This window comes from Rhineura floridana, chromosome 7 (genome assembly GCF_030035675.1).
Source record: "Rhineura floridana isolate rRhiFlo1 chromosome 7, rRhiFlo1.hap2, whole genome shotgun sequence".
Lineage (NCBI taxonomy): Eukaryota > Metazoa > Chordata > Lepidosauria > Squamata > Rhineuridae > Rhineura > Rhineura floridana.
In genome coordinates, this window is record NC_084486.1 from 152,296,425 (window position 1) to 152,320,714 (window position 24,290).

The following is a 24,290-nucleotide window of genomic DNA, read 5'->3' on the forward strand; positions in this document are numbered from 1 at the left end:
GTGGAATTCCCTCCCCTTAAATATTAGGCAGGCGCCATCTCTGCTATCTTTTCAGTGCCTACTAAAGACCTCCTCCAGGCTAAGTTCAAGGTGCTGGTTTTGGTGTAGAAAGCCTTATACAGCTTGGGACCAGGATACCTGAAAGACCGTCTTACCCATTATATACCCAGTCGATCACTGTGCTCTGCAGGCGAGGGCCTCCTGCAGATACCATCTTATCAGGAGGTCCATTCCGCACAACATAGGAAACGGACCTTTAGTGTGGTGCCACCTACCCTGTGGAATTCCCTCCCTTTGAATATTAGGCAGGCGCCATCTCTGTTATCTTTTCAGTGCCTTTTGAAGACTTTTCTTTTTCAACAAGCCTTTTAAGTTGAGAGCTATCCCAGTCTGTGTCTGTGTCAGAATTGCTTAATATGTTTTTTTAATAATGTTTTTAATCCTTTTAAAAAAGTTTTTTAAATGTTTTAATGCTGTTTTGTCTTAATGTATTTTAAGATTTGTTTTTATGTTTTTAGTGCCTTGTTTGCCGCCCTGGGCTCCTGCTGGGAGGAAGGGCAGGATACAAATTAATTAATTAAATAATAATAATAATAATAACAACTCTTTGGGAGCCCATTAAAAGAGTAATTTCCCAACAAAGTTTGATTTCTTCTTTGTTCCCTTTTCAGGCACAAGTATAAAAAATAAGTAGCAAAACTGAGACATGGTTTCTTTAATTAAAAAAAGGAAATGCTTACATTTATTGAAAATAGCTAACACTTTATACAGCATCCTCATAGAAAAGTTGCCCCCCCAACACACACACGGATGTTTAGCCAATTAATACAGACAGACAGGTGTAGACATGGGCTGAACCACAAACTATTCACAAAAAAGGGGAGGCTAGTTTGAGAGAAGTGGCTCAGAAATAAATCTCATTGATATTGATGTGGTCTACTTCCAAGAAAGTGTGCATAGATCTGCACCCTTAATCACGGTCACCCAGCAAGGCAAAGAGTGGGGAATAGCTGAACAGACTTTGTGGTGGATGTAACCAGACTGAAGACATAATCCATCTTTTGCTTTCTGCCCTTTGTATATGGATCCGAGGGGGAAAAATGCTCATCCATTCTTCAGTTGTATCCAGAATGAACACCACAGGAAGCTGTAGTAGGGTTATCAGCCAATAACCCAACTATATATTACATACACACCTGGTATAACACAGTGGGGAGGAAAGCCTGGCTGGGAGTCCAGAGTCTGTGAGTTCAAATCCCCGCTCGTGTCTCCTGGGTGTCAAGGGCCAGCTAAAGATCACCCCCACAGGGAGTGGCTCAGGGGTTACGTGCCCTGCCACCTGTGCAGCCGTGGGCAAGCTGCAGAGTCCCAAGGAGCCCAGTTGCCCCCAGCTGGCGGTTGCTGACAAGGAAGGGGCTGGCTTGTGCAGCTGTGGCAAGCTGAGCAGGCCCTAGCCAGCTGGGGAGGACTAGCCTCAGAGGGAGGCAATGATAAACCCCCTCTGAATACAGCTTACCATGAACACCCTATTCATAGGGTCGCCATAAGTCAGGATCGGCTCGAAGGCCGTCCATTTCCATATTACAAATACAGTAGCCCAATCCATACTGGCTGCTAAGAAGCAGGTTTCCACTGTCTGCATGACAGACAGGGCCATGGGAAAGAGAGACAAGCCAAGCCAAACATCACATGCCCTCAAATGATGCATGCTGGTGCTGCTGTTCCTGCATTGTGCCATTTGCTGGAATGGAGAGCAAGGAGGCGGCAGGGAGAGCGCTGAGGACTGGTGAAGAGGTCCTGGGGGACAGAGTGGCGTGTGATGCATGGCCTGACCTGCCTGCCTCAAAGCTAGCCTGCTGGCCTGGGGTGCAGCGGGGGACACCGTCACAACCCCCAAGCTGATCTCATGTCGACAGGCAGGCGCCTTCATATTGCTGCTTGAGGTGCCTGCTGAAAACCTTTTCTTTTTTTTAGCAAGCCTACATATAAATTATATTATAAATTAGTTAGGTATTGTATGTCTGTTTTGTGTTTTGCTGATTTTAGCTGTGTTGTATTGCTAATTATTTTATTGTATTTTTTTGAAAAAAAAGGTTTTGCCACTTTTAACTGTTACATTGATAATTGTTTCATCATGTGAAGAACTATGAGATTTTTATGTTTTATGCGGTCTACAATCCCTCCCCTGTCCAAATAAAATAAATAACCTTGCCAGTAGAGATGGATTTCCATTTATAAGGCACTGTGTATGCACCTGGAGTGGCTGGAAGGGTGGACCACAGCAGCACACCTGGTCTCCCCACAGCAGCGTTGCTGCCATTTACTGGGAGGGAAATGAGGAGCAGCACGGCAGAGGGGAGGTCAGGACTGCTCAGGCCCACTGGCTGGGGTGGCGGATTGGCTCCACCCTCAGAGGCCCACCTTTCCCACTGCCTCTCTCCCCCTCCCTCCTGGTAAGTGTTAGAGACACTGCTGCTGGGAGGCCAGGTGCACAGTGCCACCTCTCCCCACTGGCCTCCCTGGTGTGTGTGTGTGCACCCTCTTGCCGTTTACCTCAGGCAGCAAAATGCCCTGGTAGTGAGGGCGGCACTTCACTGTGGAAGGGGATCTCCTTTGCTCTGCATCTTGGGGAAATTACTGTCACTCCAACCTCCAGAGGCTGCCTTCTGTCCTATTAATAGCTGCTTCCTAATTTCAGTGCCTGCTGGAGGAGGAGGAGGAGGTCAGGGGACCCTAATCTCTTTTATTTGCTGTTTCTTAATTCCTGTGCCTGCAGAAGAGGGCGGCAGGGCGGGGGGTGGGTGGGAAGAGGGACAAAACAGAAACTCCCACACATTCACGCTTCCAGACACATTCTTCAAGCAGACCTTTCTTCAAGATGTCGGAACATTTGGCCTCCTGTGCTTCGCCAGTGTCTTCTGTCGCTTTGATATAGAAATACATACAAAGGGATTGCAGAAGCAGGTAGCAGGACCGTGCTTGATTGCCTTAACACATTAAGAGAATTAACAGAGAATACACATACAATTGGGGGCAGGGTGTCTGTCTTGTACTCCCAACGAAGGGGAGATATAGTTTCCCTAGGCCTGGGGTGCGTCATTGCCATTTCATTGCGAATGAAAGCCAACATGTTTGGGACCTCCTCACTGGATGGATGGACAGGGGTGACTTTGTGCATCCAGGAACAGAAATGGTTATACATTTATAATATCTATATAAATATACACATTTGTTTTACAGAAGGAAGAGCAGAGGGAGGCACAGCCATATGATCTGCTCTTGGAAGAACAGCGATAAGGCAGGTCTCCCTTTTGTTTCTTCAGTGCCAAGGTAGCGACTCCATCTCTCTCACGTATTATACGTAATCTTTCCCACCAGAGGGGGCGCTCTTCGGGTATGGCCGGGTGGGTGGGTAGGTGGTTTCGCGTCGGGGGCAAGAGCAACACAGGAAAGCTCCCCCCAAGATGGCCAGAGATGCGGCTGCCCAGCCAACGAAGAGAGCCTGTCCAAATTCATATCTGGGAGAAAGGGGGAAATTGAACCAATGAATCAAAAGGTAAATTTCATATACATTTCCAGTCATTGACCATTCCCAATAATCAAAATTGATACAGCTTTGGTGCCGAAAGAAGGATTAATGTGGAAGAAAGCTTTAATTGGTGCAGAAGTCCCCCCTCCAAAAATCCATTTTTCTAGGTTTCCAGGAATGTTTAATTAGAATTTAGTTTTTAAAAATTTATTTACTGCTTCACAAAACTGAAAAGAGTCCCAAAGCAATTTACAGGAAAAGTAACACACAAAATTACATAATGCATTATCCATAAAAACCAATATAAGTATACTAATGGTGGCCATTCAATAACTCCTGAAACACAGAATACTCCCCCCCCACACCCAATGAAAGAATGAACATCAGAAACAGACACTAAGAAACAGACTGTGAATTTTATTTATTTAGACTGTTATCTCATATATCCTGTAGATTCAGGCAAGGTGTTTTTTTCGAGTCAAAACTAAAGGCACGCTCCACTGATGCTTATCTGTATTTCTCCCTGGCTAGGGGATTCCAAACTACCGCCTATTGTCTACATAATGGCACTGATATGTTTGGAATCTGCTCCTCATTTCTAAAAAGGTCTAGACTTTCTTCAGCCCTCATGCATTGCACAGTCTACCCCAGTTTTCAACATGCATTTTTTTTGTATGTTTCCAGTGCCCATGAGCACGTTTGCACCTTGGTTAAACCACATGGCAAAAAGGAATCCCAGTGCAAATTGTGTAATTGCATCACAGTCCCAGTGCGTATGGCATGTTAATCAGTACTTGCATGCACTGGTAACATGTAAAGGGAGCAGGAAGGATGTGGATTGCCAACTGCAGCCCCCTCGGCAGGTGCCTGTTCCAAAATGAATGTTAAGGACTTCTCATGGTTAAGCAGAAGGCAGACAGAACAGAATGAGGCACATCAGCCAATGCATGGAAGAATAAAGAAGGCATCCATGCCTTTCCAGTTCACTTGAATGGGCTTCACTCAGAAGAACTCTCCAAAACTTTAAAAAGCACAAGGTCAATATGAACTTGCATCCAGTGTTTGTTTGTTTTTAAATTCAGCTCCTACCCTGCCCTTTGCTGCAGTGGAAGGCTACTACTCTACTGATGCCAGCAGTGCAACAGTTCTTAGAGACAGTCCTATTATGACCACCCAGCCAGGAGGGCCACCAGTGATGGAAGTCACCATCTTGTGCCAGCTTTTCTAGCATGACGATGGTGAAAAACCAAGTGTCCTGTCAGTGCTCACACACCTCTCAGTGGCAAAAGAGAGTGTGTTTGTATATGGGGATGTCCTCTTTGAATCCTTCTAGGATGGATCCAAGATGGCCAGAAGCTGTGCACAATATTTATTTATTTATTAGCTTTATATCCCGCCCTTCCTCCCAGTAGGCGCCCATTCACCACTTTCACAAGCATCCTGACACAGGTCTTCATCATGCAGTGAAACTGGCTTTAAGAAACAGGTGGCATGATTCAGTCACAAGGCATCAGCCTGATTCATCCACTTGCAACACTCTGATCAGAGATGATCAGCCATCAGAAAGGCTGGGAAACTCATGCCCTCCTTGTGCCAGTGTTAATGCCAAGGGACAATCCCTGCAGCATGGGATGCAGACAGGATCAAAATCAATGCCATTATGTAGATGCGCTTGCTTTTAACATGCACATCACACAAGTCTCTTCAGCAAGCTGGATATTTAAAAACGGGGAGGAGGGTTGTTTCCTTCTTCCTGTTTCAGTATGTAATGTTTTCCCTGGCTAACCCTAACCCTAACCCTAACCCTTTCTGCAGACTTTTTCAGTCTCAGGGTGAACGAGGGAAAATACAGTGCACGCTTAATTTGGTTATCAACATGAGGTTTTCTTCAGATCTGTCTGAGAACATTCGAGCAGGGGTTCCCAAACTGTGGCCTATGGACGACCAGTGGTTTGCGAGCTTCATTTCGGTGGTTGGTGGCATTTGTGGCCGACGATGGGAGATAACACATCCATCCACATTCATATTGATTTTAAATTGTATTTTATTGCTCCTGTTACTTTCTGTATTTTATTGTATTACACTTTGAATTCAGTTTTATTGGAATGCAATGAAAGACAATTTTCAAGTGGGTCTGTGGGTGGAAAAATGTTGGGAATTACTGTGTTAGAATAAGTCAGCCTTCACATCCTGGTGCCTTCAAGATGTTTTGGATGACAACTTCCATCAGCCCCCTTCAGCACAGATGTGCAGGCGAGAGCTGATGGGAGCTGTAGTCCAAAACAGCTGGTGGGCACAAGGATGGCAAAGGGAGGAGTCTATCAACTCCATGTTTTGTTTCACTCTTCCAAGAACATAATCACGCTCAGTACTGATAGTCAGACAAATAAATAACGGAAATATTTCAATTTCCCCCCAGATTTTCAATTTCAGCATTTTACTAAATGTTTCCAAATTTATGATTGTCCCTGTTTTCTTTCCTTTATGGATCCCTTCCAATGAAACATCTCGAAGTGATTTAACAGTAAGAACATATATAAAAGTTAACTTTTATATATGTAAAATATACAGGTGGCCTCAGTAAATTCTGGCAATCAGAGGGCAGACACTCCCTTTTCCGCCGGTTCCAGAGTGTCTCCACCTCTCCCTTCTGAAAATGGAGGCACATGATGCTAGTCAAACTCCATCCTTTTTTACTGTAAAATGTAGTGAGAGCAGCTTGAGTGCATTTTTTAAAAAAAATCAGCTTCAAAGAAATTTCGCAACTGATCAGCAGACCAACCCATTCCCTCCCCAGGTGTGGCCAATGGAAACGCTTTGCTCTGGCAACAAATGTGTTTACAGCTTGATATGAGTGGTCTGGGCGGGACAGATTTTTGTCTCATGGATTCTGGAAGCAAACAGGAGGCATAACTACACCTGCAGTCCAGCCCCAGCCCAGTTGCATAAAGTCACCATGAGGGGTCTCACTCTGGAATAAGCTTTTTTTAAAAAGAAAAACTTTCTCTAACGAAACACAAAACTCTGAGATGTCATGCTTGGCAGAGAAGGGAAAGCGGTGGAGAGCATCAAGCCAGAGCTGGAGACGGACTACGGAGATGGACTACGGGCCCCTGACGGGTCTGGCAACGCACCCCTGCCCTGGGATCAAACAGGAGGGCAGCCCCATGTCCTGCATGCTGGCTGCCAGCTCCCTGCAGACTCCCAGTGTGGAGATGTCACCGCTCAGCTCTGATGACCTGCTGGTGGCCCCTGAGGACCGGGGACCACCCCTGCAGCTGCCGCAGCCGCCTTACTACCCAGCCTTCACCCACCCACTCCAGTATCAGTTCCATCCGCACCCGAGAGCCTCCAGCTTCTTCAAGGAGAGCCTCCCCTCCCAGGCCTCTGCCCCGGGGGGGCTGCTCACCCCACCCTCCTCCTCGCTGGAGCTGTTGGAAGCCAAGCCCAAGAGGGGACGCCGCTTCTGGCCTCCTCAATGGACGGCCATCTACCCCTGCTCTTACGCCGGCTGCGAGAAGATCTACATCAAGAGCTCCCACCTGAAGCCGCACCTCTGGACCCACACAGGTGGGGGATGCCTGCTGGGTTGCCCAATGGCTCTCCTGCATCCTCTGAGACCCTCTGCTTGGCATGTGGAGGCACCCTGCCTCCATCTCCAACACGGCAGTGTCCTGTTTGTTTGTTTCCGAGGTGGCTTCTGTCACCAAACATATCTGAAGTTGGGCTTCCTGTAGCCTAAGCCGGGGGGGGGGATTTCCTGGCTACGATGGCTGAACTAGTAGGCTCTGCATTTTGGGGACAGGAGGGGGGAGCAGAAAACCTGTATTTGAGTGGTATTGCATGTTGCCATTTTTATCATATTGCTCTATTTATTGTATTGAGTTTTGCTTGGTCTGCTCTTGCACTGTTATCTTTATTCTGGTTATGTTTGTGAGAATGTTTTTGGTAAGTTGCTTTGAGTTTCATTTTGGAAAAAAAGCAACTAACAAATATCATAAATAAATAAATAAATAATAAATTTACCTGGCGTTGACTGGCCTGGTAGGATCGAAGAATTCTTGGACGACACGGTTTCCATACCAAGATGTGGCCACCAGAGCGGCAAATCCTGTGGATGGAGATGAGAGAAAAGGACAGGAAGTGACTCTCCAGGGAAGGTTTCAACACAGAGCCATGTGTCCTGCTCTAAAGAAGAGGCATGGAGGTGCTGGGTCATTGACTCAGCAGGGCAGAATTTTGAGCACCCTGGATTTATAATTTGGCTTGCATTGTGTCCTTCTAATGCCACAGCTTAGCAGTGAGTGACAATCAATACCAGGTCTTCTAGAGGTGCTGAGATAAAGGGAAAGGCAATCAATGGCTACTCATCATGATGGCTATATATCACCCACAGGATCAGAGGCCAGTCCCTTACATCCCCACTCCCTGCATGACTTTGGAACCACTGACTGGGGAGGGGGGCGAGAAGAGAGAGAACATCGCAGCAGCTATACACCTTGGTCTGGCTTCAGTTCAAAATGTGGGGGAGTAGAGGACTCCTGCCCCCCACCTTCTCAGGCAGTGGCTTTCAAAACATAAAAAGAAAGGGGTAAATGGAAAACAGCATTCATATGACTGGTGCCTCTTGAAACTGGATGAACCACTCTGAGGGCCTCAACTCCAACATTTAGAGGTACAGCCTCCCTCCCACAAAAAAACCTTTGCTGGAAACATCAGAGCAAACATCCGTCCACTAGTGCAGTTTCCCTTTACTGGCAGGAACAGAAAGAAGGCAGAGCCTTTGGGGATGGCCTGTCACAACCTGACCTACTGACAAGGAAGGAAAGTGGGGAAATGTTTCCCAGCAGCCTTGCTTCTTCCTGCTGCTTATTCTGCAAGGACTGCTCCTTCCCATCATGAACCTGACCAAGGCTTTGCACTGCAAACCTGCTCTTCCTTTTTGAGTGCTTGTCACTTGCCAAAGACATGGTTTATTGTACAGCCACGAGAGTAACCAGACCTGCCTTTCCCCTCCTTTCCCTCCCCTCTTCCGTCTTCCTCCTCCCCTGCCCACTCTCTCCCTCCCTCCTCCTCCTCTTCCTCCCCCCGGTCAGTTTTACTTATCCTAAGCAGGATTGCATGGGAGTTAATCCCACTGAACTCAATAAACATGCAAATGATCAAACCTGCCCTTCTCCTCCCCTCCCATCACCCTCCTGCCTGCTCCCATCACCCTTCTCCCCTCTGCCCTTCTTCCCCTCCCTCCTCCCCTGTGGTCAATTTCACCTATCCTAAGCATGATTGCAGGGGAATAAATCCCACTGAACTCAATAAGCATGCAAATGATCAATCCATTCTCAGCAAACTTGCAAAGGATCCCATTTCTTACCCCCTGGATCAAAAAGCAGAGAAATTCACTAATAGATATTGTACTGCCCTACAAATTTGTAAAAATGCAGACACAATTTGGGTTGGTCTTTCACAGTCCAATCCACTTCCTGTGTAGCTTGGAAGAATTTGGTAACGTGCCTCTGAGCATATGGTGAGTGGTGGCAACACCTGCCATCTCCAAAGATGGAGAATTATATTTTTGTATGTTTCTTGGTGTTCTCCTTACTTTGCTTCTTTCCTGTGTTTCTAATGTTTCTAAGAGAATGTAATCTAGAAAATTTTATTTCCCTTATTATTCATCCTAGAAACTGTGTCAAATTTATTTTTATTAATTTCAAAGCCTTTTTATTGGTCAGTGTCATATGATGGTGAAGACAGCCTTTTGTGTTTCAAACTGGAGATTATATTCTATTTCTATTTTGGGTGCATTAACAGTTGAATCTGAAACTGCAGTTTGATGTAAGATCAGACTGATTACGTTGCTACTTAAGCAATGATTCAAGCCGTTGGAAAAAAAAACTTGGCCTGCCCAAGATGCATGTTTTCAGCTGCTATTCTTAAACTACTCCACTTAAGGAAAGGCGGGCATGGTCAATTAAAAACATAGAGCACACCTAGAATTTTACTAGAATGTATTTCACCTCCCATTGCTTTATCTTGTGCAAATTGAGACGCTCCTCATGTCCATTGGAGACTATTCTGCATAAACGTCAGTGCCATTATTCCACAATTGTTTTTGGAGTTTTTTTTAGTGTTGCAAAGTGTTGCTGTACTTCACATATTCACAGAAACAGAAGCAAAAGAAAATGATTTACTATAGGAAACTTCACTAAAATTGCAAAGTAAATCAAACATAGATAAAATGACTATCTGAATTCTGTCAACAGTCTTAATATTGTTGCTTTCTCCCTGCTAAAACAAGATCAGCACACCACATGTCTTGTTTCTGTTATTTGGGCTGATTGCAGGTGTTGCCTCCACTCACCATAAGCTCAGAGGCACACGTTACCAAATTTTTCCAAGCTACACAGCGAGTGGATTGGACTGTGAAAGACCAACCCAAATTGTGTTTGCATTTTGACAAATCTGTAGGGCAGTACAATATCTCAGAGAGGAGATCAGGTCTCCTGCTCCCCTGGTGCATTCACTATAGCTGCCCAATTTCCCTGCTTTCAAAAGTTTGATAGAAGTAGCTACTGGCTGTAGGTACTTTCTTAAACCGCAATGGTTTTTTGTCTATTAGTGAATTACATTTGTATTTGGCCTACTTTCCATGCTGAAGCTCAAGATGGTGGTGTGTGTGTGTGGGGGAAGGGCTGTTCACATGCAGCCGACCATCCAGGCGATAACCTCCTCCTCTGCCCAGGAACCTTCCCACTAATCTGCTTCCAAGATTGCCAACATTCTAGCCTTCCTCCTCCCATGACTCATAGGAATGGGGGAGAAATTCAATTCAGTTCACATTTAAAGCCGAATCTATCAAATCTGCAGTTCCCAAATCAGTGTGGGAACCGAAACACAGCCATCCTTCAAAATTCACACTTCTCTGAATTTTGCAATGCAGCTCTCCAGCCAAACAATGGGCACAAAAATACATATATTAGGGGAAAGCATAAAAACGAACATATGAGTGCAAATAGAATACAAAAATGCATTATATCAGGAGAAATTGCCTGCGAAAATGTGTACAAAAGTGCACACAAAAACATATTTATTATGAGAAATTTGCACTCAAATGTTGGAGGAGTTTTATGAACATTTAAAAAAAAAAAGAAAAAGAAAAAACGCAAATTGCTGCAGAAATATGAAGGACTGAATTTAAAATGGGAAAAATGAGGAACGGAGAGAACTGAAATTGACAGATCTTTCGACTGCTACCCAGGAGAAAGTCCTGGCCACCAACTCACACTCTTATAGCCTCTTGCCATCTCCAGTGGCCTCCCCACCCAATTTCCCCCTCCCCCCAAAAAAACAACTGCAGGTGAAAGACAGGGCCAGAAAAGAGCAATGCTACTGACCTGAGACAAGGAACAAGATGCCTCCAAGGACGGCCATCCTCACCTTCCTGACCTCATCGTCCTCCATGCACTTCATGCACTTCATTCCGATCATAGCGACGAAACAGCCAATGAGGCCCAAGAGGATGCTGACAATCATCAAGGCCCGAGTTGCCTGCAGGTGGCCTGCAAAAGAACATACGAAGCCACTTCATGCTGAGTCAGATCCATCTGGACCACCCCAGTCATACTCTTCCTTAGGAAGAGCCCTGCAGCTGATCAAAGGCCCACCTAGCCCAGCATCCTGTCGTCATAGTGGCCAACTAGGTGCCCACTATGGGAAGCCCACAAGCAGGACCTGAGTGTACTCTCGCCACTTGTGATTTGCAGCAGCTGGTATTCAGAGGCCTCCGAAAGTGGAGACAAAACATAGCCATTATGGCTAATAGCTGCTGATAACCTTACCCTCCAGGAATTTGTCTAACTGCCCTTTTAAAAGCATCCGGCGTGGTGGCCATTGCTCCTTCTTGTGGGAGCAAATTCGAGAGTTTAACTCTGTGCAGTATGAAGAAATACTTCCTTTTGTCTCTCCTGAATCTCCCAATATTAAAACTAGTTACTTATCAAGTAGATATTTTGGAAAAGTTGTTTGTTTCTGTTCACAATGCATTTGGATGCCTCTTAAGATATTGCATCCAAATCTTGCATGCGGGCTCCTGCGACCAAGGAGCAGGTTTTCATCTACATCCGGATACAGCTGGACACCATTTTCAATCAAGATGTCAGGCCGAAACTTTCAAAACGGCACTGATTTTTTTTGCTTTCATAGAATTCCTGAGTAATGCCAAGTATGAGGCTGCTGGTTTCCTATGTTCATGAGACACCTCATAAAATAATTTCTCTGAGCATCATACAAATAAAGATGAAAACATAACAATGAAACCGTTCTGTAATAAAATCGTATTAACAACCAGCATGAAAAAAACAATAAAAAATAAAGCCTACAGCATAGATCAAAGCAGCCATCAAAGATATGCCTTAAGACTGCCAACCGTACCACAGGGGCTTAGAACTTAAAAACGTGGGTGAACAGAAAAGTCTCAACCTGGCGCTGAAGAGACTGCACTATGGGTACCAGGTGAGCTTCCTTAGGGAGAGCATTCTGTAAGGTATATGGGATGGAATCTTCTGCCTTGTCCTTTCCACTGGGGACGCTGGGGACTGAACTTTGAACTTTCTCTATGCAAAGCATGCACATTACTATCACACATTCATGGCCGGTGGGGCACAGTGGGGTGGGTCAGCGTTACCCACTTGGCTTCCGGGTACAGCTGGTAACTAAGAGGGGGAGGGGCAAGGCAGCCGGGAGGTTGATGCAGGGCAGGCACAGCAGTGGAGCCAACCGTTCATTGCCGCCGCTGAGCCCAGACTGCACAAACCTTTCCTTCTTGACTACCATTGAGAAGGGGTGGGGATATTATACCTATTCAGGCTACAAAATGCTCCCTCCTCATGAATGTTTGAACAGCAGAATGAATCAAGACTTGGGGATTCATTCATTAAGGTAACGCAAGCTGGAGCATTCAGAAAAGTGGGTCACGACACAACAGAGTCCCACTGGAGTCAGAGAAACATCTAGATGTGAAATTACGGTCACTGCCACTAGTGATGCTTTTTATAGGTGCTCCCTTGGAGCGCATCACTAGTATTAAAGCGTCAGATAATGCTTTAGAGTGCTCAGGGTGCTTTGTTGTAATTGTTACAACAACCCTTTAAAGTAGGCCAGTGCTTTAGTTTGTTGAAAATACTTCTTCAGCTCCTCCTTTTTGGTGCAAGGACCTCCCTCCAACATAAACATACACAAATCTAAAACTAAATATTAAAACAGTTTAAAAATACAAACAAAAATGACAAAACAGCTACTGAAACAGGTTTCCGAAAGGAAGGCAGGTGGTGTTTTCCATAATTCAGGTACCATGATTGAGAAGATGCTGTTTTGTGTGCCCACTCACTATATGCCAGCCAGCCGAGGAAGACAAAGCCTGGTCCCAGGCGATGGTCTGAAGGCACAAGAGGCCACCACCTTGCTGAAGCTAAGCAGGGTCAGGTCTGGCCAGTGCCTGGATGGGAGACCGCCTGGGAACCACATGTATGCCGCCTTGGGTCCCAGGGTGAACAAACGGCGGGGTATAAAAGTAACAAATAAATGAATAAATAAATGCTTGGGAATGAGGCTGTCCCTCCATCAGTTTCAATGGGCCATTTCCAAAGAAGTGGTTTGCCTCATATCACTGCCTGTGGCTGCTGTCCTAGACTAAGGCCACATTCACACCATACATTTATTCCACTATTATTCCACTTTAAACAATGATGGCTTCCCCCAAAGAATCCTGGGAAGGAATGTGCTGTAAATGTGTGGAGTGTGTGGATACTGAGGCCACATTCACACCATACATTTATTCCACTATTATTCCACTTCAAACGGTCATGGCTTCCCCCAAAGAATCATGGGAAGTGTAGTTTGTGAAGGGTGCTGAGAGTTGTTAAGAAACCCTCTCTTCTCCTCACAGAGCTACAGTTTCCTGATTGGTTTAATGGTCAGCCTTACTTCCCAGGGAACTCTGGGAACTGTAGCTCTCTGAGGGGAAAAGTGGTCTCGAGTCCTAACAACTCTCAGCACCCTTCACAAACTACACTTCCCAGGATTCTTTGGGGGAAGCCATGACCGTTTGAAGTGCAATAATAGTGGAATAAATGTATGGTGTGAATGTGGCCTCAGTATCCACACACTCCACACATTTACAGCACATTTAAATCACATCCACCCTCCAAAGATTCCTGGGAACTGTAGTTTATCCTAAAGAACCCCGGTAACTGTATTTACCCCTCACAGAGCTACAATTCCTTTAATAGACTATAATTCCCAGGATTCTTTGGAGGGGAAAATGTTGTTTAAATTATTATTATTATTATTATTATCATTATCATTATCATTATTTTTACCCGGCCCTTTTCCCAAAACTGGAACTCAAGGCATCTTCCAGATAAAAAGAATACATATAGTTAAGAACTTACAAAAATCTAGATTAAATGACCTTTAAATGTATGGTGTGTACGCAGCCTTAGTCACCTAGGTGTAAGCCTCATTGAATTCAACAGCACTTACATCTAAGTTGAAGTGTATCGGATTTAGGATTGCACTATTAATGCAAAAAAGAATATTGTCACCGACCCAGAGCCTTAGGGTTAGGATGGGTTATACATCTCAATAAGTACATCATTTGCTTATATAAGACCTGTTTTAATCACTACCCCTTTTGTAAGAACGTCTCGGGAGCAGTATCTGTTAAAACGAAACTCCCTTTCTATGCAGTTATTACGTAGTTAGGATCTGGGTGCATTGGAAACAAACACTCAGGCATCAAGAATGACCCCCCTTCCCTATGCCTCCAGAAGGCTGAATCAACCTGTGAAGTAAATGGGATGGCAAAAAGTTGCTGCAAAGTTGCTCAGAGACAGGGGATGCTATCACCTCTTCACTCGAAGATCTTCTTGGTGTCTTGAGCAATACCTGTTGACCTTGCATTGTTCCAAGATTGGGCAATCATTCACATCCCACGGAACTATCCTCGTGCCTTATCTATATCTAATCTAACATGAGCTATGTGGTTGAATCTGGTACCTATCTTTGTCAGCCTAAAATTGCAGCAGAGAAAAATCCAAGGGATTTTACTGCAATAGGAAGAGCCTAGCCATGTTGTAGGGCATGTGGTGGACAGATGGCAGAGCATGGACTGACCACCGGTGGACTACTAGCCAATTCCAGGTGAGTCACCTAGTGGCTGCTTGTTGCTGAGATTCTTGCAAAGAAGGATGGACCAAATGGATTTCAGCCTGTTTCCTCACTATTGCAAACAGCTCATTAAGACATCACAAATGGGTCATTGCTGGATCTTTCTTTTAGCACTGGATTTTCTGCAGAAAGGGAAAATCCAGGTGGACAGAGCAATCCAAACCCCCTTTGTGTCTGTCGTGTGTGTGTTGAAATGTGCAGAGGTATCCCTCCGCCTGGTCCTCTTGGCCTCTGCCAACTTCCCATCAGCTGCCACATGAGGAATGACATCAGCATCACTCCATTGGTGTGGATCTTCCCCTTCTGCCTGTCAAGTGTGTGGGTAGGAAGGAATGTCACTGGTGGCATCCCACCAAAAGCAGCCAGCCAGAAACACCAAAACAGGGTGTTACAAGCTGTAGTGTAGTGGCAAATTCAGACGTGAGGGGTCCCTTCATGTTAATCACAGCCATGCCCCCTCCCCGCTTTTTTTGCTGTGGGGTTGAGAATGAGATCCTTGTTAATGCCTAGGAACCAATAAGCACGAAAGAGGAGAGTGTTAACTACTGAGAAGAGTCTTCTCAGTGTTTGCCTCACCTCCTTTCACTCTGATTGGCTCCAATCCACAGGAAAGGACAAGGAAGCATGTTAGAAGACTCTTCTCAGTGCCTAACACACTCCCCTTTCATGCTGATTGTTTCATAGGATGTGTAGACATAAGGACCCTACTGGCACCCTGCTCTCAAAAAAGTAAAGGGTCTAAGACCCCCTGAGACTCCGCACAACTACACCCCTGGTTACAAGATCAGAGAGGGGCTGAGTTGGCTCAGAATCTGCTGCATCCCAACCAGAGCTTGGAAAAGTTACTTTTTTTGAACTACAACTCCCATCAGCCCCAGCCAGCATGGCCACTGGATTGGGCTGATGGGAGTTGTAGTTCAAAAAAAGTAACTTTTCCAAGCTGTGAACCTGGTGCTGCTGCTGTCAGTGGTCTGCATAAGCTTCACACTGACCCAGCAGTCTTTCTGCCCACCTCACTTTCCACCCCACCCACCATGTGTGGCAGGGCTCTGGATGCAGCGGTGGTCATGCCTCTCCATTCAGTCTTGCCAGTCCCCCTCAATGGGGGAAGACACACAACAGCATTTTGATGCCAATAACGCCATGTGGACGATGTCAAAAACATGTATCCGCTGGGAGCAATCTCACGATCGACACCCATCTGGGGCCAGTCTTGGTCTTCTCCAGCAAAACGCTCCTTACACTCTCAAGCAAAAGCACCGGCTCAGGATGGCTTGGAGAGATTAGCCATGACTGGAGGCAGACGTCTGTGTACTCTTGTTTTGTACAGTTAAAACTCACTGGTGGGCCAACAGGAAAAGAAAAGGAACGGAGAAAAGTACAACACCCAGGGTTTCAGTTGGCTCACCTCTGCTTTTGCCTGCACCAGAACCAGTTTTGGGACTCTGTAGGAGAGGGATCTCTGACAGAAAGGGTTCTTCGTTTGTTTTCAACATGTGAGCTTTGAATTAGATTAAGGGTTGCATTTAACTAAGTTTTATTCAGAGCAGACCCTTTGAAAGGAATGGTCATGACAACCTTTGGTCCATTCATTGCAGTCGGTCTACTTTGAGCAAAAGTTAGTTGATTGCAACCCTTTCAGTGTGATCCTGAACATTTGCTGGCTCGATGATGGACTTTTCCCAATGTACTTATTGCATTCCGATTTATATTTTCATTGTTTTGTATTTACTGAGTCTTTGTAAACCGCGTAGCTTTTGGTTTTTGACAAAAAATGCTTAGCCGTAAATGCATTTTCTAAATAAATAATAAAATAAAATTTCCCTCATGTTTATGTTTATCAACTTATTACTTCAACCTCCTTGTTGAACTTCAGGTGCGTGACTTGATCCAGCAGGCATTTTAAGGGAGTTTTGGGTTTTATGGTGATTTTATTGTTCTGCTGTTTATTTTGTGTACGGCTTGATATTATGAACACTGCTTAGAAATGCAAATGATTAAATGGTATATAAACGTTTTTTTAGAAAAATGAAAAAATGAATAGTCACATTCTTCCCTCAAAAGTATTTGGGAGTGATGTACAACATTAAATACACATGCCAAGTTAAGACAAAGTTAAAACAAATAAATACCAGCTAGAATAAAGTGGCAATCAGTCAGAGAAAACAAAAAAAGGCTCTTCAGCCTTCTGTCCCACATTAACAAAATCTATGTGTGTTACAAAGAGCATTGGAGAGACTCAGAGCTGCCTTGTTAGCCACTCCTGTGGCTGAAGAATTTTCTTGGTCCGGCTGGTTTGATGGACTTGACCTAGTCAGCCCAATCACTCAGGCAACCCGAGACTTTTGTGGGGGAAGCAGCCTTCTTTGGAAGCTCCAAAGAGGCTTGTGCTCCTGAAACCTTTGAAATGTTTCAGAAAATGTTGGGGGGGCACCTCTCAGATCATGCCAACTCACAGTAGCAGTGGATAGCCCAAGGCAATGACAAAGTTTCTTTCCAAAGTCACACTGCAATCATTTTAAGGTGCTCAGTCCCTCTGAGCCCCGTGAGGCTGATTTCTGAGCAAACAAGTTTGGGGTTAGATGGCATAAGAATGGTATGTCCCATGCAGTAAAAAAAAAGGAGGGAATGCAAAGCCTGTATCTGGATTCCTTAAAGCCAGACCCCACCCTTTCCAAGAACAAAAGTTTGCTTCTGGCCTCTTGCTGTGTTTCGCCTGTAAAGGGGCCCGGGCTTGTTTGGAACACTAGTTCTGATTCACCTTTTCTTTTAAAAAGTATTTATTTCATTTGGTTTTTGTTCAGGGTGTTCGCTTTAAGTTGTTCACTTCTAAAGAGAAAAGCCACAACAGTCTGAAGGACTGCAGACGCATAACTCCATGTACCTAATGGGAATTACTTTTTCCAGGTTATCCTACTTTGGACACATAATGAGAAGATCTGATTCACTAGAAAAGACAACAATGCTGGGAAAAACAGAAGGGAGTAGAAAAAGAGGAAGGCCAAACAAGAGATGGATTGATTCCATAAAATAAGCCACAGACCTGAATTTACAAGATCTGAACAGGGTGGTTCATGACAGATGCTGTTGGAGGTCACTGATTCATAGGGTTGTAATCGACTTGAAGGCACATAACAACAACAACTGTAGGCTACTCTGAGAGCTCCTCAGAGAGAGGACAGGGTGCAAATGAAATTAACACCACTGGCATCTTCATTGTTTGACCAGCAGCCCCTTGCCTTCAACCCTGATAATTTCACATAAGCAATTTGTAATGCAGCGAGGGGAGAGGAGGATTGTTGCCCAAACAAGAACAAAAACAACAACACCAACAACCTCCCTATTAAAGAAACGTGCAACCTTACCTCACCAACGTACCTCACCAAAGGCTTCTGAGGAAGCTTAGCAGTCATGGAATAAGAGGAGAGGTCCTCTTGTGGATAAGGAATTGGTTAAGAAGCAGAAAGCAGAGAGTAGGAATAAATAGACAGTTCTCCCAATGGAGGGCTGTAGAAAGTGGAGTCCCTCAAGGATCGGTATTGGGACCTGTACTTTTCAACTTGTTCATTAATGACCTAGAATTAGGAGTGAGCAGTGAGGTGGCCAAGTTTGCTGATGACACTAAATTGTTCAGGGTTGTTAAAACAAAAAGGGATTGCGAAGAGCTCCAAAAAGACCTCTCCAAACTGAGTGAATGGGCGGAAAAATGGCAAATGCAATTCAATATAAACAAGTGTAAAATTATGCGTATTGGAGCAAAAAATCTTAATTTCACATATACACTCATGGGGTCTGAACTGGTGGTGACCGACCAGGAGAGAGACCTCGGGGTTGTAGTGGACAGCACGATGAAAATGTCGACCCAGTGTGCGGCAGCTGTGAAAAAGGCAAATTCCATGCTAGCGATAATTAGGAAAGGTATTGAAAATAAAACAGCCGATATCATAATGCCGTTGTATAAATCTATGGTGCGGCCGCATTTGGAATACTGTGTACAGTTCTGGTCTCCTCATCTCAAAAAGGAGATTATAGAGTTGGAAAAGGTTCAGAAGAGGGCAACCAGAATGATCAAGGGGATGGAGCGACTCCCTTACGAGGAAAGGTTGCAGCATTTGGGGCTTTTTAGTTTAGAGAAAAGGCGGGTCAGAGGAGACATGATAGAAGTGTATAAAATTATGCATGGCATTGAGAAAGTGGATAGAGAAAAGTTCTTCTCCCTCTCTCATAATACTAGAACTCGTGGACATTCAAAGAAGCTGAATGTTGGAAGATTCAGGACAGACAAAAGGAAGTACTTCTTTACTCAGCGCATAGTTAAACTATGGAATTTGCTCCCACAAGATGCAGTAATGTCCACCAGCTTGGACGGCTTTAAAAGAAGATTAGACAAATTCATGGAGGACAGGGCTATCAATGGCTACTAGCCATGATGGCTGTGCTCTGCCACACTAGTCAGAGGCAGCATGCTTCTGAAAACCAGTTGCCGGAAGCCTCAGGAGGGGAGAGTGTTCTTGCACTCGGGTCCTGCTTGCGGGCTTTATTTATTTATTTTATTTATTTATTTATTTATTTATTTATTTATTAAATTTATATACCGCCCGACTAGCAATAGCTTCCCCCAGGCACCTGGTTGGCCACTGTGAGAACAGGATGCTGGACTAGATGGGCCACTGGCCTGATCCAGCAGGCTCTTCTTATGTTCTTATGTTCTTAACCTTTCCCCTACTGATGTTGCAAGAAGCACTACTAATCTTATGGCAAATTCTTTCAGCTCCCTTGAAATTCAGATATTCCAGAGACTTGGAGAACCAGATTGAGAATCTCAATGTGCGAATCTCATTGTCGACTTGCTTTTAGTGCTGTGATGTGAGCCTCCTTGAACATTTTATCAGTATGGGGCATGATGTAAATACTTCTAAGAAAAGGAATGAGTATGCTCAAAATTTGTGCAAGTTTGTTTTAGGCTGCCTGGTGATGGGATAACATCTGGCTCCATCCTGGGCACAGGTGCCACCAGGGCTATCCAGTCAGCAATCAGACTGGATGCAGCCGCCAGTGGCCATTGAGGCAAGCTGAATGGGAACATGGAATCTCCCACATTGGCACACAAAGAAGGTTGCAGCAATTGACAGAGTTCAGCTTCAGCTCAAGGCAAACAGGCGGGACGGAGACCCATTTGCTGTGAGGATGAAACTGCTACTGGCAAAAGAAGAAAAGCTGTCATGAGAAGAGACCGTCTTGGAGGCATCCAACCACAACCTAGATTCCTATCTTGCCAGCTGGGTTTTCCACACATCAGATCAAATCTAATAAGACTATTAGGACATTAGCCTTGCCACTGAGTCTAGAGCAATTCTGGCCTCTGGGGAGTTGCCTGAGGCAACCAGCTACAAAGTCACTACAAACTGGTGCCATGCATTCCATCCTCATATGCCCTGGTGGGCAGATCCAGTGTGGATGAGTTTGCCTGTACGTGGGCTCTATAACTACGATGATTGCTAAATCTGGGCTTCGGTGGGTTGGGTGGGACTTTCCTCCAGGTCAGGTTAGTGGGCCTTCAGTCAGTGACAGAGAGGCATTTATTTTGGCAAATGTGCCCAATGCCATCACCAACAGCTTCTCTAGGGTGCACAATAATGCAACTGTAGCTTCTTACACATTTCAGTGGGGCACACTGTACACAAGACTTCCCTCCACTATTGTTCCCTCTCTTCATCCAGAGAGCCCTAATGGATTAGATCATGGGTCCACCTAGCGAAGCATTCAGCTTGTCCCAGAGACCAACCAGATGCCTATGGGAAGACCACAAGTGGCCATGGCCTGAAGACAACAGCCCTATCTCATTGCTGCTTCCTAGCACGTCTTGAAGGCAACAACTCATCCCCAGTGTTGTTCCCCACTAACTCCCCACTGTTCAGAGGTACACTGCTCCTGAACATGGAGACTCCATTCATAGTATAACAGCTACTGAGAGATGTATCCTCCATTAATGTACATAATTCTTTTTTTAAAAAAGAAAACAAGCTCATTGTCATAATAACATCTCAGGGCCCTGCATTTCTTCTGTAAATTTGGATGTAATACATACATTCCATGAAGAAATTATTCTTTCATTGGTTGTGAGCCTGATACCATTCGGATTTTTTCGATGAGGGTGGGATGGGGAACCTTTCTCAGCCCAAGGGCCACATTCCCTTCTGAGCAACTTTCTGGGGGCCACATGCCAGTAGTGGGTGGGGCCAGGGACAAAAGTGGGTGGAACAATGAATGTAAACATTACTTTTGTCCAGTAGACTAGTTTCTAGACACACTCACACACCCCTCTCTATCCTCCATCCAGGCGAGCAAAAGATATCACCAGAGTTCACGAACACGTCCCAGCCAGGCAAAAACACTCCAGGATGGTATGAAGCAGGGTTAGGGAGGAGCGGTTGTAGTTGCAAGATTCCTACACTGAGGAGGGGCTGAGATTAGTTGACCTTCAGGGACCCTTCCAATTGTAGAATTCTAAGATTCTTCCATGGCTGCAGGCTACCTCCACGCCTCTTCCCTCCCTCTAGGCCGGGGATGGGGGACCTTGTTGGACTCCATCTCCCAGCAGCCCCAGCAGCTGACATGGCCAGTCATCAGGGATGCTGGGAGATGTAGTCCAACAGCATCTGGAGGGCCACAAGTTCTTCATCCTTGCTTGAAGGACGGGATGAAGATTGAGATGTCTGAGAGGTAGAGCCCCAGTGTCCGATGCACCAACCTGTCACTGCTGTCACCACCGTGGAGGTAAACGCCACTGGACATTTCACCAGTTTTTCAAAGATTCCAACCCCCCCTCCCCTAAAGAAAACCCAACGTAGTGCCAGCAGGTTTCTTATCTTTGAAGTTAAATTTGATATCCCTTGTAAAATACAACAAAGCAAAGTATGTAACATAAAAAACCAGCACAACCACTTTTCAGTAAACTAATCAGTTTTAAAAAAACTACACAGGACATGAGTTACAGGGCAAAAAATGGTAATTATAGGCAAAATGTTTTTAAAAGTGACTCGAGGCCAAACCTAATACTTATCACACACATGCATAAGTCATCTGCGTGAGCAAATCTTGGACCAAATGGATGACTTCCTGTAACACCCCATTGAGTTGGGTAAGCAAGGCTCACCAGTCCTCCAGATACCCCAAAATGGGACTCCAGCTACCTAAGGCCACACATGGTGCTAGTCAGTAGCACGGCTGAGGGGAGATCTCCTGAGTTCCTATTTCCCAGGCAGATGTACAAAAATACCACCCACGGAATTACTATAGTTTGGCAGAAGGCATGGCTGTAGGAAGAATGGCAAATCTCAGTGGGAAGGAATGCGTTCTCTTTGCTTTAGAGATAAAAAAAAAATCCTGTTGGAGAATGAAGACTCCTTATGTGTGTGATTAGAACTCACAGAAAGGATATTCAATGAGCCTGACAGGATTCCCGCTGCTATGTATTACATTGCTGCTATTCTGTCACTGATGATTATTTGTATTTATTGTATTTACTGTATTTTGTATTTTATTGAATTTAATATGTACGCCGCCTAGAGTGGCTTCGGCCAGATAGGCGGCCTAAAAATGAAATTATTATTTATTATTATTATTATTATTATTATTATTATTATTATTATTATTATTATTATTATTATTATTATTATCCTGTGTGAGTCAGTATCACAGCCAAAGGTACATGGATGTCAGTCAGAGACACCAAGAGAGGTGAGGACACAGAGAGGGATGGGGGAGAAATTCAGTTAGGTTGTCATTTTAATGTGAAACTACAAAAAAGTACATGAGCTGAAAGTCAACTATTCTTCAAAATTCGCACCTCTCTGAATTTTCTGATGCAATTCTTCAACCAAGTATTGTCTTCAAAAAAAAAGGCATATATTAGGGTGTATAAAATGCATGTATTAAGTGAATGCACATACAAAAAATGCATTATATTAAGTGATATTGCTTGCTGATGAATTTTCAAGAGGATTAAAGAAAAATCCAGACTGATGCAGAGGAATGGAGAACCAAACTTCAAGACTGGAAAAATAAGGAACTGGGAGAAGCTGAAACTGACAGAGCCACCCAGCCCTAGACACAAAGAATTGAGCTGTCTGCAGTTTTAAGGCTAAGCAAATGTTGCAGGTGATAGACCTGAGTGAGAAACCACTGCAAAACAACGGTCTTGGTTGCTTGGACTCTACGGTTTGTGGATGGGTGGTCAGTCCTATGTCTGGATAAGGGCTCAGACTAGATGACCTGTTTGCCCCTTCCAGGTCCATAACATTTTGGGAGGTATTCAATGCTAGTCCTACACAGAGTAGACTTATTGAAGTAATTAATTTGACGAATTTAGGCTCATTCATGTTAATGGTCTACTCTGTATAGTGTAGTGGTTAAGGTGTTGGACTATGACCTGGGAGACCAGGGTTCGAATCCCCACACAGCCCTGAAGCTCACTGGGTGACCTTGGGCCAGTCACTGCCTCTCAGCCTCAGAGGGAGGTAATGGTAAACCCCCTCTGAATACCGCTTACCATGAAAACCCTGTTCACAGGTCACCATAAGTCGGGACGGACTTGAAGGCAGTCCATTTCCATTTTTTTCTGGGTAGGACTTAGTTGAATACAACCCTATGTTCCTATGGACCACTTTATACATTCAGCAAGATGGAGTGGTAAAGTTGGCCCTGACTGAACTACTTCAGGTGTCAAGCAAAGGATTAAAATGGAAATGGCCTGCCTTCAAGTCGATCCCGACTTACGTTGATCCTATGAAGAGGGTGTTCGTGGTAAGTGGTATTCAGAGGGGGTTTCCCATTGCCTCTCTCTGAGGCTGAGAGGTAGTGATTGGCCCAAGGTTACTTGATGTTAAATAAATGTTGAATACAAGAAACAAAAGATCACCTAAAAGCCTTGGTGGGAGCCTTCTAGAACTACTCCAGATGAGTGATGACTGGTGGCATCATGCCAGTGGGGCAGTGGAATCTGCTCTGGGTTTTAGTCTGAACTTTCAAGGAACTCATTGAAAGTTTGGACTAAATCCCGGAGTGGATTCAGCTGCCCACTGATACGGAGCCACCAGCCGCCACTGCTCCAGATGTTATTTCTTAGGCCTACCTGAGATAGTCAAGCTGCCACAGGTGCTTTTGCACCTGTGGACTGGCTCAGCTCTAATCTCAAAGCCTAAGACATCATGAAGGCGGCTGGTATCACCCGAGGGCAATGCATGACAGGTGAAACCAGCCAGGGCTAAGGAGGTGAAACCGGTACTTCCTGCAACTGAGGTAAAGTGTCTGGATGAAGCACAGCGCAACCAGCAAATGTGGGAAGCCCATGGCTGAAATGTTAATCGCTGGCAGCATTCATGGCTTTCCTGGAGATTAGCCAGATGGTGCCTACTGATGCACGTACCTTACTCATGCCTTTTTTTAAAAGTGAAAAGCACATGGGGTGGACTGCAAATTGGAGCACAATAGTTGTGGAGGGAGGAGGGAAAGTGCTTAATCCCTTTTCCTTCTGGCA

General features: G+C 44.9%; 1 protein-coding gene across 1 annotated transcript in view; it reads right to left on the minus strand.

Annotated features, from left to right (window-relative positions):
- Window positions 1-700: 700 nt before the first annotated feature.
- Window positions 701-24,290, minus strand: part of CLDN1 (claudin 1) — a 39,294-nt gene continuing 15,704 nt past the window's right edge. The window contains exons 2-4 of the mRNA XM_061637622.1: window positions 10,921-11,085; window positions 7,556-7,640; window positions 701-3,518 (exon numbers count right to left, since the gene is read on the minus strand). Of these exons, the coding sequence (XP_061493606.1) occupies window positions 3,356-3,518; window positions 7,556-7,640; window positions 10,921-11,085 (413 nt within the window). The 3' untranslated portion in view covers window positions 701-3,355. The remainder of the gene's footprint in view (window positions 3,519-7,555; window positions 7,641-10,920; window positions 11,086-24,290) is intronic.